A 12,607-nucleotide genomic window follows, 5' to 3' on the forward strand; every position below is an offset into this window, starting at 1 on the left:
ACAATAAAATAATCAAATACCAGATCACAAGTACCTAAAATAGAGCAAAAGAGGGAGATGCAGACATAGAGCGCAGGACTTCCCCTACCTTTTCCAGGTCTGATTCACTGTACCAAGCTGGAATAGAGCAGGCAGATCCCTGCCTTCCTCAGCTCTGCTCAAAACTGACTCCAGCACAGCTCTTCCTGTTTGACCTTCTTATCTTTCCTGTTGATTGCACAGCCTGGCTTGGATGTGGCCAGCACAAAAAGTTGTCTATTAACCAATACTGTTAATTCCAAAACTTTTTTTTTTTTTTAAAGAAAGAAAGATTCCTGAGAATGGAGTTGAGCTACTAAAGTTCATTATAAAGCAGAAATGTATCCAGTGTGCTAGAAGGTTCATTAACACACTCCAGCTTCTCAAAGCAATAATTAATTGTGGCATTTTGCATTGGTGGCTAAAAAGCTCCAAGGGACACATCCAGGCCATTGTGTTAAAAAAGCATTGTTCAGAAAAACATTACAAACAGTCCTTCAGATAAAGTACAGGACTTTGTCACCCCTTTGCTTTCAATTGCAAAATTAGATTTCTTGCTATCATTACAGCTGCAAAAAAACACTGATGAAAAATTGTTTGACAAAAAACTTACACCAATATGCTCAGGTTTAAGTGCAGAAGTCTATTATTTAGCAGATCTATCATGCACTATGCAGAATTAAATATCAGGGAGTTGAGCAAGACTGTTATAGAATGCACACAAAGTGTAACAAGACTGATCCATGTGCCATATCCTAAACGACCCACAAAAGCAGTGGGGTTCAGGGTGATGGGCTGTCCCCATTGCACTTTTGTTCTCCTACAGCTCTTGCCAGAAGGAGTACCAAAACTAGACCCTTCAGATGTCTTTGAGACCTTAGTTATGACTCCTGCCAGTCCATCTCACGGAACATGCACTTGAGAGTTGTTTTGAAACATTAGAAATCAGGTACTAATTATAAGTCATGCTCTCACTTACCTTACTTCATCCCATCATCCCACATAAACAGGAATTATAAATGCTACTTCACACTGATCAGGCAGTCTGTTCCTGCAGTGGGCTTGGGAACTCTCCATATTCCCAGAAATGATGCATTTGGAAGATACTCGAGTGACTGTGTAAATCACAACCAACCAATCATCCCAGAGGGAATTAGTTGATATTGCACTATAATGCAGCACACAAAGCATACCACTTCAAGAGTAATTAATTTATGTAGCAACTATGCCAACAGCATGAAACACCACATTTCTGTCACCACTTTACTGATTCATTTTCCATGAGTTTCATAAATGTCCAAGTCTTTTAATCACATTTATTTTATATGTATATTTAAAGATAATATTTGGTTACATCTTATCACATAAATTCTTCTCTGGTATTTCTCCTTTTTTATGTGATTGAAACTAGTTTTGAAAATAACCTCAAAGAGTCTTCTATGCCTATATTTTTCCCAATGGATTATTATCATCATTATTATCCATTATTCAGTCTCTATTTCTGAGTCCCCAATCATTGTAGAATCTACCAACTGATTAGTATGTCCCTAAAATCTTAAAAGATTCAACTAACTTTTATTTTAGAGTACTGAAATTAGGAGAGATGCAACTCACTTCAAGAAACACACACACAAAAAAAGCACCAACTGAAAATAGTTTGGGTTAGAAGGGACCTTTAAAAGTAGTCTTATCCAACTCCTCCCTGCAATCTTCAACTAGATCAGAAATCTTCAGCTTCCTCTGTGATTTTACTCTGAAGTCATGCTCCATGGTATTTGATCACACCACAGCCAGTACTTCAACTCTTGGTGATGTATATGGACATGTAGTTTAGGTGGAAACAAGAAAAAACAAAGTTTTCAGTTTTAACATAATGACATCAAAAGTTGTCCCTGGACTTCCTGTTGTCTTGTTGGATCAGTACTAATCTGCATTTCAAGACTCTAGGTGGATAACCTTATTGGACAGCTGCTCTCAGGAAGTGACTCCAGAGACCAATATTGCAGCAAACAGGAAAAAAAACAGAGGTAGCACAGATTGGTTTCCACATTAGTAACCACATCCCTCATTCTACATTCTAATTACCATGAATTGTGCTACCTATTTCAGGTTTCCTCTTGCTAAAAATAGGTTTCAAAGTTGTTTCTTCTAGTCAGTTCTTTAACTAGTAAAAGTACATGAAGACTTGATGGTTCTGTTTATGTTGGGTTGTCCCTGATCTCTCCAGAATTATTAAAAGAAGCTGACAGGAGGCTGGGGAGAACATTGGGTGTTGATACAAAACACTTCCTCTAATTGTCTCTCTCAGGCATTGCCTTTCATCATCCTGTTTGCCCTTCTGCAGCTGCATGTTTGTCTGACCATTTATTCACTTCAGCAGCTTGTTTTAGGGGAAAAAACCCCACATTTTAATTTTAAGGCTGACTTACACCTTCCAGTATTACTATTATTCATCACACTTGGGGAAATACCTATGAAGGAACAGTTCGCTGCCAAAGGGACTAACTCTAACTTGTAAAAATATTGAGGCATAACTCATTTGATTATTCACTGGTAAGTGACAGAAATACCAGTTTTAGGTGAGAAGGGATATTTCTACACATTTTACTAAATTCCTGTTTGATTTCATCCCAAGTCCAATATATGTTAGCAAGTGTATTGCCCCTTGCTGGAAGCCATCATAAAATGTTCCTGTTTGTTCCATGTTTTGCTGACACTGGCATTCTCCACAATTTACAGGATACTGACTGCTGTCTTGGATAAATTAGTCTCTGTTGGTTCCTCTTTCAACTGGCATTTGAGGTACACCCACTTAAACAAAATGTAATATTATAAACCTGTGTTGCAAAGTTCAAAAAGAAATATAAATTGAGGCCCTAGATGTGAAAAACATGCAGCTTGATGTACTAACTCACAGTGGTAACATTTTAGCAAACTTACCCAATTCTAGCCAGATGATCAGCATGTATGGATATTAGTTGTTATATGCATGCTACGATTACACACAACTTCCAGAGAAATAGGTTTAGCCATATGTTTCCTTTTGATTAGCATGTTATCTCTCCACAGCAACTGCATATAGAACTAGCTAAAATGTTTTCTTCTGATCTCCTGTCATCTTTACATCTGCCTGCTTGAAAACCAGATAGCTTTATTTCCCCCCAAGTCTTGAAAAAACACCATCCCAGCTCCATAGCCAAGTTCAGAAAGGAAAAACAAAAAAACACAAAAAGGAAAACACACTGCCACCCATCTGTACGGAAATGCTGTCGCCTTCTAGTCTGCAGGAAAATGCTGAGTCAAAGCATCCAGCTGTGACAGCACCTCCACAGCTCCTGGGCTGTTTACACAGCCCACTGCATAATGGCTAACTTTGCTTACAATCACCAAATGCTAACTTAGATGTTACTGAGCTTGTTATTCCTGAGCACGAGGAGGACCATGGTACACACCTGACAGAGCTTCCTCCCAAGTTCAGCATCTCCCAAGTGCCACTGCCACTCTCTTGAAAACACTTTTATCTGCAGACCAAGAAGCCAATATACTCCTAACCAAGGAAGCCCATATTCAAATCTCAGCAGGCAAAAAGGGATCCAGTCATGACACAGTCACAATTCCATCTCAGCCATGGCATGGATCATAGGCCTTCCCACAGCACAGAATGAGAAAACTTCTAAAAGTCTCACCAGCTCAGAATAAAAACTGTAATTATCACTTACCACTTAGAATCACTAATACTTAGATGAATCATTTCATTTCTGTACTTTATGGCTGAGCAGGATTTATTTTCTTCCCCACAGGAGTACAACCCCCCCAAATCAAGCACAAACTGGAGTCCCATACAGCACAGAAAGCACATTACTTCTCAATCACCCCAAAACAAGCACACTGAGAATTTGTATTCACAAGCTTCAGCATAGGAAATGAGCTTTCCCTATTTTTCTTTCATCTTGCAAGTGGAATTAAATTCTTCTTATCTACTGGAATTAACAAACCACTTGGCAAATAGAGCCTCTCAAACATCCAAGTATAAAGAAATTAGGAAATATACCTTGACAGGAAAACAAAAATTATGTTAATCTACAGACCTCCAACTATTAAAAGGAGGGGAAAAAAAATCTGTAGATTTACATTTAAACTCCCACAGAACATCCTTTAAAAAAAACCATTCTCCTTGATAGGCTAAATCCCCACCTTTTTCAGCATTACATGGGAATTAAAGGAAAAATAGGTACTTCCTTTTATAATTAGGTGAAGTGATTTTTAATTAAAGGTTAACTACTTTCAGCTGCTTGAAGTTTGCAGGTATAAATAAGAATCTATTCTTAAGGAAACCTTCTTATAGGTAGCCAGGAAATAATTATATGTTACAGTCATATATTGAGTAGAGATCATTTAGGCTGTTCAAATGGATTTGATATCTCTTTTCATTCAGAGGATTTTTGTCACAGGGTCACATATCCATCAAGGTCAGAAGAGACCTTTAAGAACATCTAGTCCCACATTAAGCATTTAGAAAGGCACCACTCAAGGCTTTTTCCTGGAATAAGATTTCTTGCTGAGGTTGTCACAGCTTTTCTGCTGTCCTTTAAAGCAGAGGAAACTGTGTCAGTATATCTAAAACTGTTTATTCTGAGGAGCTGAGTAGAAAGCCACAGCTCCTTGATCTTTAAAAAGAAGGGGGAGGAGCAGCAGCAATGAATATTTAGTTCTGCTTCAATTCCTTCTTCCTTCCTAGGATTTGCATAAATGTGTACTATTTGAAATGTATTTCTATATTTCTATGTACATATTCAACTTTTTTCTTTACTAGGATGCCAGAGCACTTCTGGGTTGGATAAAAAGACTTTCAAGAAAGAAGCACTTACAGTCCTTAACCATACACTGAAACACTTAATTTGCAGAACCAAAATTTTACCCATCTGTTTGGTGATTCTGCTTAGTGCTAAAAAGTGCAGGGCCATGGAAATTTATTTATAGGAGCTTGAATGTATGTGGAATACAGATATCTTCTGAGCTAATTTTGGCATTGAGAAAGTAAATTTTGACTTCCTTAGGCATTCAAAAATTGAAGAAAAGATGTTTCGGTATGGATTCAGCAGAAATGAAAGCTTGCTTTTGGCTTTCCTAATGCTCTGTGGAAGAACATGCCTGAAGGAATATCTGGAAGGCCAAAACCAATAGAGAGTCATGAGGATAGAAACAATCACAGAATTTCAATTTATCCTCCTATAAGATCTGTTCTGTTCACTAAGTGCAACTTTGTTTAGTGTCAGTATTTTTCCCTTTGACCAAGGAAGCCCAAAAATAATGTCTTCCTATAGCTTTGGATTAGCATTTCCAGCCACCAAAATATCTACAGTAAAGAAAATCCTATAGTGGTAATTTTGACTTAAACAAATAACTATAAAAGTCTGTCGTCACAACAAACTAGCAAAATAATTGGAATTTTTCCAAATTGCTACTGCCCTCTAGTTGAGACCCGAAGAAAGGTTTATGTGTCTATTTTTTGCAGCTTTATCTGTAGATCTAAGTTATAATTTCTAGTAACAACTTTCCCCTCACATTTATCTTTTTAGACCATTTGGCCACAGGTACCAGAACTAAGTATAGTAAAAGGTGTTTATAAACAAGTTTTATAAACAAGTACAACATTTTATGCTTAAGTATCCAGCCTTGTATGCTTGAGGTCATACTTCTTATAAGAAGAATAAAATCTTTAAAAGGTATAGTGCAACCCTCACACTTGAGAAATATGAGGAAATATTTCTATTTATCAGGGAAAATCTGAGACAGTGGAACTTTTGTCAATGCAGGTCTGAGAGTCATGAAAAATCTAGATTCTTCCTGTTTGAAATTTGGCCTTGGAACCATCCTACAATTCAATTTATGGATTTTTGATTAAATCAACTGTATTTGCACTGGCCACCACAGACAATAATGGTGTTAAGGTATGAATGTGTGGGGGGATGGTATAAAAAGATTCCTAAATTTAAGACTATGCAGCTTAAACACAAAAAACTTAATCAGCATGAACATATTTTGGACTCACTCCATTAAATGTACAGCATGTTTAATGTACATTAATTATATTCAGTGACATTTTTTTGACTTTTTCCCATGTTTGAAAAAAAAATAGCATGTTTCCATTCCTTCTTTTTTCCTAGTTGACATCTGTGCATATGCTATCCACAGTCCTCTTGTAAATTTGAATTTCTCATTTAGTGAGACTTGGTCCAGGCCATTTCATACAGACTGAGACCTTCCCCTAGTGAAGCCTGGAAAGCAGCACTGCTAGTCCAGGATAGCTTTGTTGCAGCTGAGGACAAGAGAGAAGTATCAATAACAGCTGCATTTTTCTAGGGCCTGATGTCTCAGAATGTTCACTGCCAGAGTGGGCTGAAAGCTCCTGCAAACTGTCACACATCTTCCCAGGCAAAGCCTCACTTACAGACAGTGCTACACGAGAATTTTATCACCTCAGAAGAGTTTCTATTCTGCTGGCATGAGGCTGTGTTGTATGGGGTTTTTTTACATAGGAACATTGCTAGATATGCAGTGTAGGATATGGAATGGGAAATCAGCACACATCAGCCTGGGCTGCAAAACAGAGTGAAATTGATATTACTGAACTGTAATATCATCTACTCCAAGGGAGAAGCTGTAGCTTCACATAAAGAGTGGTTTTCCAAGGAGTCATACTGGCAAGGGATCACAAGATAATTAATAAGTGTTAACCTCTCTGCAACAAAAGGGACCTCATTATCCTTCTTGTTTACTACAGAAAGCACATTATTTACATGTTTACTGTTGTAGCATTGATATCTGTGGTTACACACACCTGTGTGACATGGCACTGAAATCCTTGCAAGCTTCATCTGCCATTCCCAAATTAAAAATTTTTGCCAATGTTTTTTGCAAGTGTAGTGATTTTAATATTATTCATGCTTTGTTTTGGCTCCTCCCCAAACCCTTTTTTGCATTTGTATTTCTGCCCATTTTATTGCTGTAGTCTTGGAGTTTGTCATCCTTGTGGATGAATTCTATATGGATGCCCATCATTACCTCCTAGATTTCCTGCCACGTGCAGCAGCCTGAAATACTAAAATTTATTTGTTCTGACCAACTTTCCCAAAGCTGACTGCTGACATGAGAGAACAGTCTTTGATTGTCTCACTGTAACAAAGATTTCTTTCATCCTCAGCCATTGCTCCCTTTGATGTTATTTCACGCTTTCTGTTTTCAAAGTTTGCCTGGGAGTTTTATTTGACCTACTGATCATAATGCATTTAGGTTTGTAATGGGTAATGGATATCTAAGTTATAGCTGCTGATGCAGTGTTTATATTCTTCCCATGGTGTGAGAGGAGCTTTGTATAAAAGTTATTACTGACATCTTGATAGTGCAACTCAGACATCTTAATATAGTGCCACGTTATTATTTCATTACGGCTGCTTCACAGTAATTCATTATTTATAAACACGTGTGCTTCTGGCTCAGTGAGTAGCTAGCAATTTATTCCCACATACAGAATCTCATTTTAAGATCCCAGTTTGTTACTTTTCTGGACCTTCAGACTTGCCCTTTATTTTATGTAGTACCAATGTCATTCCAATACAACAAACAGAGTAAGGTGGTGGAGAGGTAACTGCTGTCACTGGTTGCAAACACAAGGGTGGTTATTTTGGCAACTGCCCCAGTACCAGTAATTCAGTGATATAGTAATTTTAATGTCAAAAAGCTCTTAACTTGATATGGAATTAGTCATAAAATTACAGTTCAAGTCTATTTGCTGTAACCCAGGCAAAGTAGCCCAGCCCTGAATTCCTAAGAGGCATATGACACCAGAAAAATAAAAGTAGAAAAGTTTTTAACACAGAGATGTTTAGGGAGCTTTCGTCACAAAAAAGAGAATCAGTAAAAAACAAAAGGGGGGGTCATAACAGCATGTCATGTCAGGTTCTTAATATTCTGTGATACAAAAGAATTTCTATTTTTGAGTTAATAGGAAAATGACATAATTCTGTAAATTTATAGAACACGATTGAAGGATAATTTGTCATTTAAAACATAAGCACTTCAAAATACATTACTGTAAATTGCAAGATTTCTTTTGTCTTCCAGAAGAAATAACAGCTGTCAAAAGATAGCAGTTCAGATTGAAAATCAGCCTATAAAGTAGATTTCAAGTTAAAAAGTAAAAATTACTGCAGATTCTTAGGAGCTTAAATTCAGTTTTCAGGACTATACACTAGAACTTAATGAAATAGAGACCTGCACAGTAAGATTCACAAAAGCGGGTCTAATTTATGTGATTTTTTCTATTTTTTTTTTCATAAGAGATCTGTTTAGGACAACACTTCAGAAGGGTTTCAACAATGAATAGCATAGCTGGCACAAAGTAATTTTTTTTTTTTAGTTTTCACTCCAAGTTGGCATTTGACCTGAAAATCTTGTGATACTGTATCAGCTTTGAACATGAAGTCAAAGGAAAACTTCACCAGGTTAAACAGCTGCTTGGATTTGTAGTTTTCTATAGTCTGGATTAGAATGTAAACTTTTGGCAACTGGATGGATAATGGCTTTTTTCAAAGTTGTTTGTTTGTTGGGGTTTTCTTTGTTTGTTTTTTGTTGTTTTGTTAGTTGGCTTGTTTGTTTATTTGAGTTGGATTATTTTGTTGGGTTTTTTTTGGAAGAGATAAAGGTTCTGCTTCATTCCCAGTGCAGAAGTTCTAGTTCCTCTCTGTCTCTTACTGAACCCTCCGTCATTGAGGTGCTTTTAAAATATGATCCCTCTCATATGGCAATGTCCTAAAAAACTTTCAGACAAATAATCAAATAAAATTAATAATTTTATAATCCTGGAAGACCATGACCACCCTGAAGTTGCAAACTTTGGAAATATTAGAAACAATCCTTTTGTTCTTGCTTCTGCTGCTTTTTAAACAGAAGACACACTATATCAAATTTTTTCTTTTCCTTTACTTTTACAGTGCTCATTCTTTTTTTTTTTCTTTCCATCAAAACATATTCCCTTACTTGAGGGAAGATAAATAAAGATATATTCCCTTATGTGAGGAGGATGCATTTCTGATAACTGGGTTGGTTACAAATTGTGAAGATGTTTTTTTCCTGATACAGGTAATGCAATAGAACAAGACACAAAGATGTACTTAAGAAAGACATAGAGTTTAAATGCACATGGACAGTAAAATGCAAAGTTCTTCCATAACATTGTCCAAATAATACTAGTGGAGAAATTTTAGAAAACACTTCTATGCTAGAAAGTAAATTTGTTTTGTATAGCATGTTTCAAGCTCCTCCAAAAAAAAAAAAAAAATCAATGCTCTTAGAAGAATTCAGGATGACACTGAGGAGAGGAAGCAAGATACAGGATCATCAGGTTTGCCAGGTGCCAGTTGAATTCCCAGTAATGACACAAGTGGTGCAAAGTGCTGACAGGTCAAAGGCTGACTTTTCAGCCTTCTTTGCTGTAGCTGAACAAGCTTATTGCTTTCAAAAATGAAAACTAAGAGATGACTGCCCACTAGCCTGAGATGGGTAACAAGAGGCTGAATATTACAGTGCCCCAAAAGTGTATCTAAATATTACAGTGCCCCAAAGAGTGTATCTACCCATTCTCAGGACAGATCGTTTTCCTGAAAGATTTGAGCTATTTATTCTGTGAGACTGGGTGCTCAGTTTAAGTTGTTCAGTATAAGCCTTCTTGGCAACTCTTCCTGGATGGTTTCACTTTGTCTCTGAAGCCAACAATTTCACCACACTTTTGCTATCAACCCTTTCAAGGTCAGCTTCTCAGAGAAAGAGACAATACTTTTCTGGGCAGCAGGGATAACATAAAATCCAACAGAATTCAGAATAAAAACTGGTGACCATTTTTGCCATATACCTCTCATGCACTGCACTGTGACCTCTTCCCAAGTAATGCATGTGTCATCTGTCTCATCCATGATACTGAACTACCTCCAAAAGTCACTGAAGAAGAGGTTTTTTTTTCCAGATAAGCTTGGAGAAGGGTTTTTTTAGACAGTAGACTTTTTAAGTGCTGATTACTCCCTTGTTCATTGGTTGGAGTAATGGGATCTTACCATAAGCAGACCATGATTTTTCCAGAGGTTCACAGGAGCTTTTAATCAAGGTTGTGGCAGGTGGAATTACCCTAAACAAGGGGAAACTTGCCTGTTTCTTAGTGTTCCCTAAGATCTGGCACCATGAGGGCACTTTGTTGTCTCTATGATTTGTAGGAAAATCTTTCAAGAACCTCTTGTGGCCCTGGAGTTCTCACTGCAATTAATTGTGAAAGGCTTTATCATACATTCTCCTTTTGCAGTGCCACCCAGCAGAAGGGTCAAACAATCTTTTAGCAGCCTTCAAGCCTAAAGCAGTTTCCTCTTCATTACTTCCAATATGGATTGTGCACCCACCACATTCAAGACGAGTTCTGTCTAATTTAGCTTTCAAAGCAACACTTATGCATAGCCACAGGGTTACTTAACATCACTCAGAGATTGCCTTGAACTCATGATGATTATAATATGCAAAGACACTTCATTACTAAAACCAAAGTTGATAATCAAACAATAAAACTCCAGAACAAATGACAGAAAGTGACAGCAGCATGGTACTGAAGTTATTGTAAGTCATCCATTTTAAGGAATGACTGAGTAGGAGTGAATGGTGGAATCTGATAGAGCAGTGTAAATTCATAAGTGGCACAGAGGAAGTGAACAGGGAAATGTATGTTTGCTATCACTTCTTTTACAAGAATGAGCAGGTATTGAGTAAAGAAAAAAAAAAAAAACAGCGGGTTCAAAACAACAGCAGACAGTTCTTCACAGCAGACAGGTCAGGTGTGACATTCCCTGCATGGGATGCTGTAGTTGTTTGAAGTGTGCATGGGTTCAAGCTACAACTGGACAAGGCAACAGAAGAAAATCCACAGAAGGGTCTTCTAAATGAAGAACACACATCTGATTCAGGAAATCCCCTCAGCAGATACCCTCTGATGGTGGCTGTCAGGAATGGGACGTTACTCGTTTGGACTGTCAGATCCTGTGGCTGCTTGGATTGCAGGTCCACATTCTTCCTGATGGCAGTGATTATGTCCAGGGATTCCCCATACATAATGGTACTGCCATTCTTACACAGGGCAAAGGACCATGATTTTCTATCAAAGTGTGATGTGCAAGCACTGCTTCAGAGCTGATCTCTCTTCAGTTTCAGGTGTAGGTTGGAAAAGCTGTGTAGGTTTTATGCTTACAAGTGTTAATTAAGTTATAACTTTTAGGCAACTGTCAATGGAACAGAGCAGACTGATATTAATGCAAAGTGAGTTTTCACATCCCTATTTCCTCACGCTGTTACTGTAACCCCAAGCTGCCCTGAGCACAGTCTGAAATCAGCATCAGAGCAGCTGTGCAGTACAGCACGCTTATGCAACCACGCTGGCTGCTTTTGTATTTGTTAAAACAGATGTTTGGTTTTTTTTTTTTATTAAAGATCCCATTAATTCTCACAGAAATAAAACAGATTTTCAGATGGATGAAATGCTGAATAAATCGGTATTTAATAAACAAATGGCTTTAGCAGTAATAGTGTGCGCTTGTACTTTCATATCCAAAGGATCAGTAAAAGTTCACCTGATCCAGAAAGCACTGCTTTTCCCTGCTGAACGCCCAGACTTGCTGCCAACACCTTCCGTGCGGTGCAGTGGTGCCTGGGAGTCTGGGGAACAGCGCAAGCATCCTCATCGTCACTGCCCGGCTCACGCCGGAGCACCTGTGCACCTCAGCGCTTCGCTCGGGCATCGTACGAGCCCAGCACAAGCGGGACAGGAAAATGCAGAGGAAAATCTCAGCCGCAGGGCGAGGGAGGCCGGGCGGAGCGGTGGCGGCCGGCAGGTGGGAGCGGGCTGCGGCCGCAGCCGATACCTGGGGAGAAGTTTCTGCGGGGCGGGGGTGCTGCAGCAGCTCTGCCCGCAGAAGCGGCGGGGCCGGAGCCGCCCCCGGCGGCCGCAGCAAGGCACGGAGGGGGATGTAGTCCGCGGGGCTGCCTACACTTCCCAAGGTGCCGCCGTGCCGAGCCGTGCCGAGCCGTGCCGAGCCGCGGCGGGACTGCGGGTGCCGGCACCTGGCGGCGGGGGCGGAGCGGCGCGGCCCCGCTGCGCGGCGGGCGGGTCGGAGCCGCCCGCGGAGCGGGGACGGGCGGCGGCGGCAGCGGCAGCAGCGCCTCCTGCGCGCCATGAGCACCGGCACAGGTAGGCGGGCGCGGGGGACGGCCGGGACCCCCGGGGTTTCGGGGCATCTCCGCCGCTGCCCAGCTCGGGTCCGTCTCGTTGCAACGCGGGGTGCGGGCAGCGGCAGCCGGATGAAAATTGCTCGCCTAAAAGCACCCGAAAATAGGAGAATCTGTGTGTGCGGCGGTGGCGGGGGGAGCTGCCGCAGCCGCGGGCGCTGCCGGGCGGGAGGGGCTGCGGATCTGCCGCGGTGCGGGCGGCGGGACCCTGCGCGGGGCTCCGCGGAGCCGCCCCCGCCCCGGGCGGCCCCGCACCCCCGGCCGGAGCCCGCAG

The 12,607-nt window shown here is 40.2% G+C and overlaps 1 protein-coding gene across 13 annotated transcripts in view; it reads left to right on the plus strand.

The window, feature by feature from the left end:
- The window catches only part of ABLIM2 (actin binding LIM protein family member 2), a 167,992-nt gene that overhangs the window by 28,059 nt on the left and 127,326 nt on the right, over window positions 1-12,607 (plus strand). The window contains exon 1 of one of the 13 annotated variants that reach the window (XM_030270677.4): window positions 12,036-12,295. The exons of 11 other annotated variants lie outside the window; for them this stretch is intronic. In XM_030270677.4, the coding sequence (XP_030126537.4) occupies window positions 12,280-12,295 (16 nt within the window). In that variant the 5' untranslated portion in view covers window positions 12,036-12,279. Of the gene's footprint in view, window positions 1-12,035; window positions 12,296-12,607 lie in introns of those variants that run through there. One more of the 13 variants, XM_030270670.4, reaches the window with a different exon arrangement.

Source organism: Taeniopygia guttata, chromosome 4, assembly GCF_048771995.1.
Source record: "Taeniopygia guttata chromosome 4, bTaeGut7.mat, whole genome shotgun sequence".
Taxonomy (NCBI): domain Eukaryota; kingdom Metazoa; phylum Chordata; class Aves; order Passeriformes; family Estrildidae; genus Taeniopygia; species Taeniopygia guttata.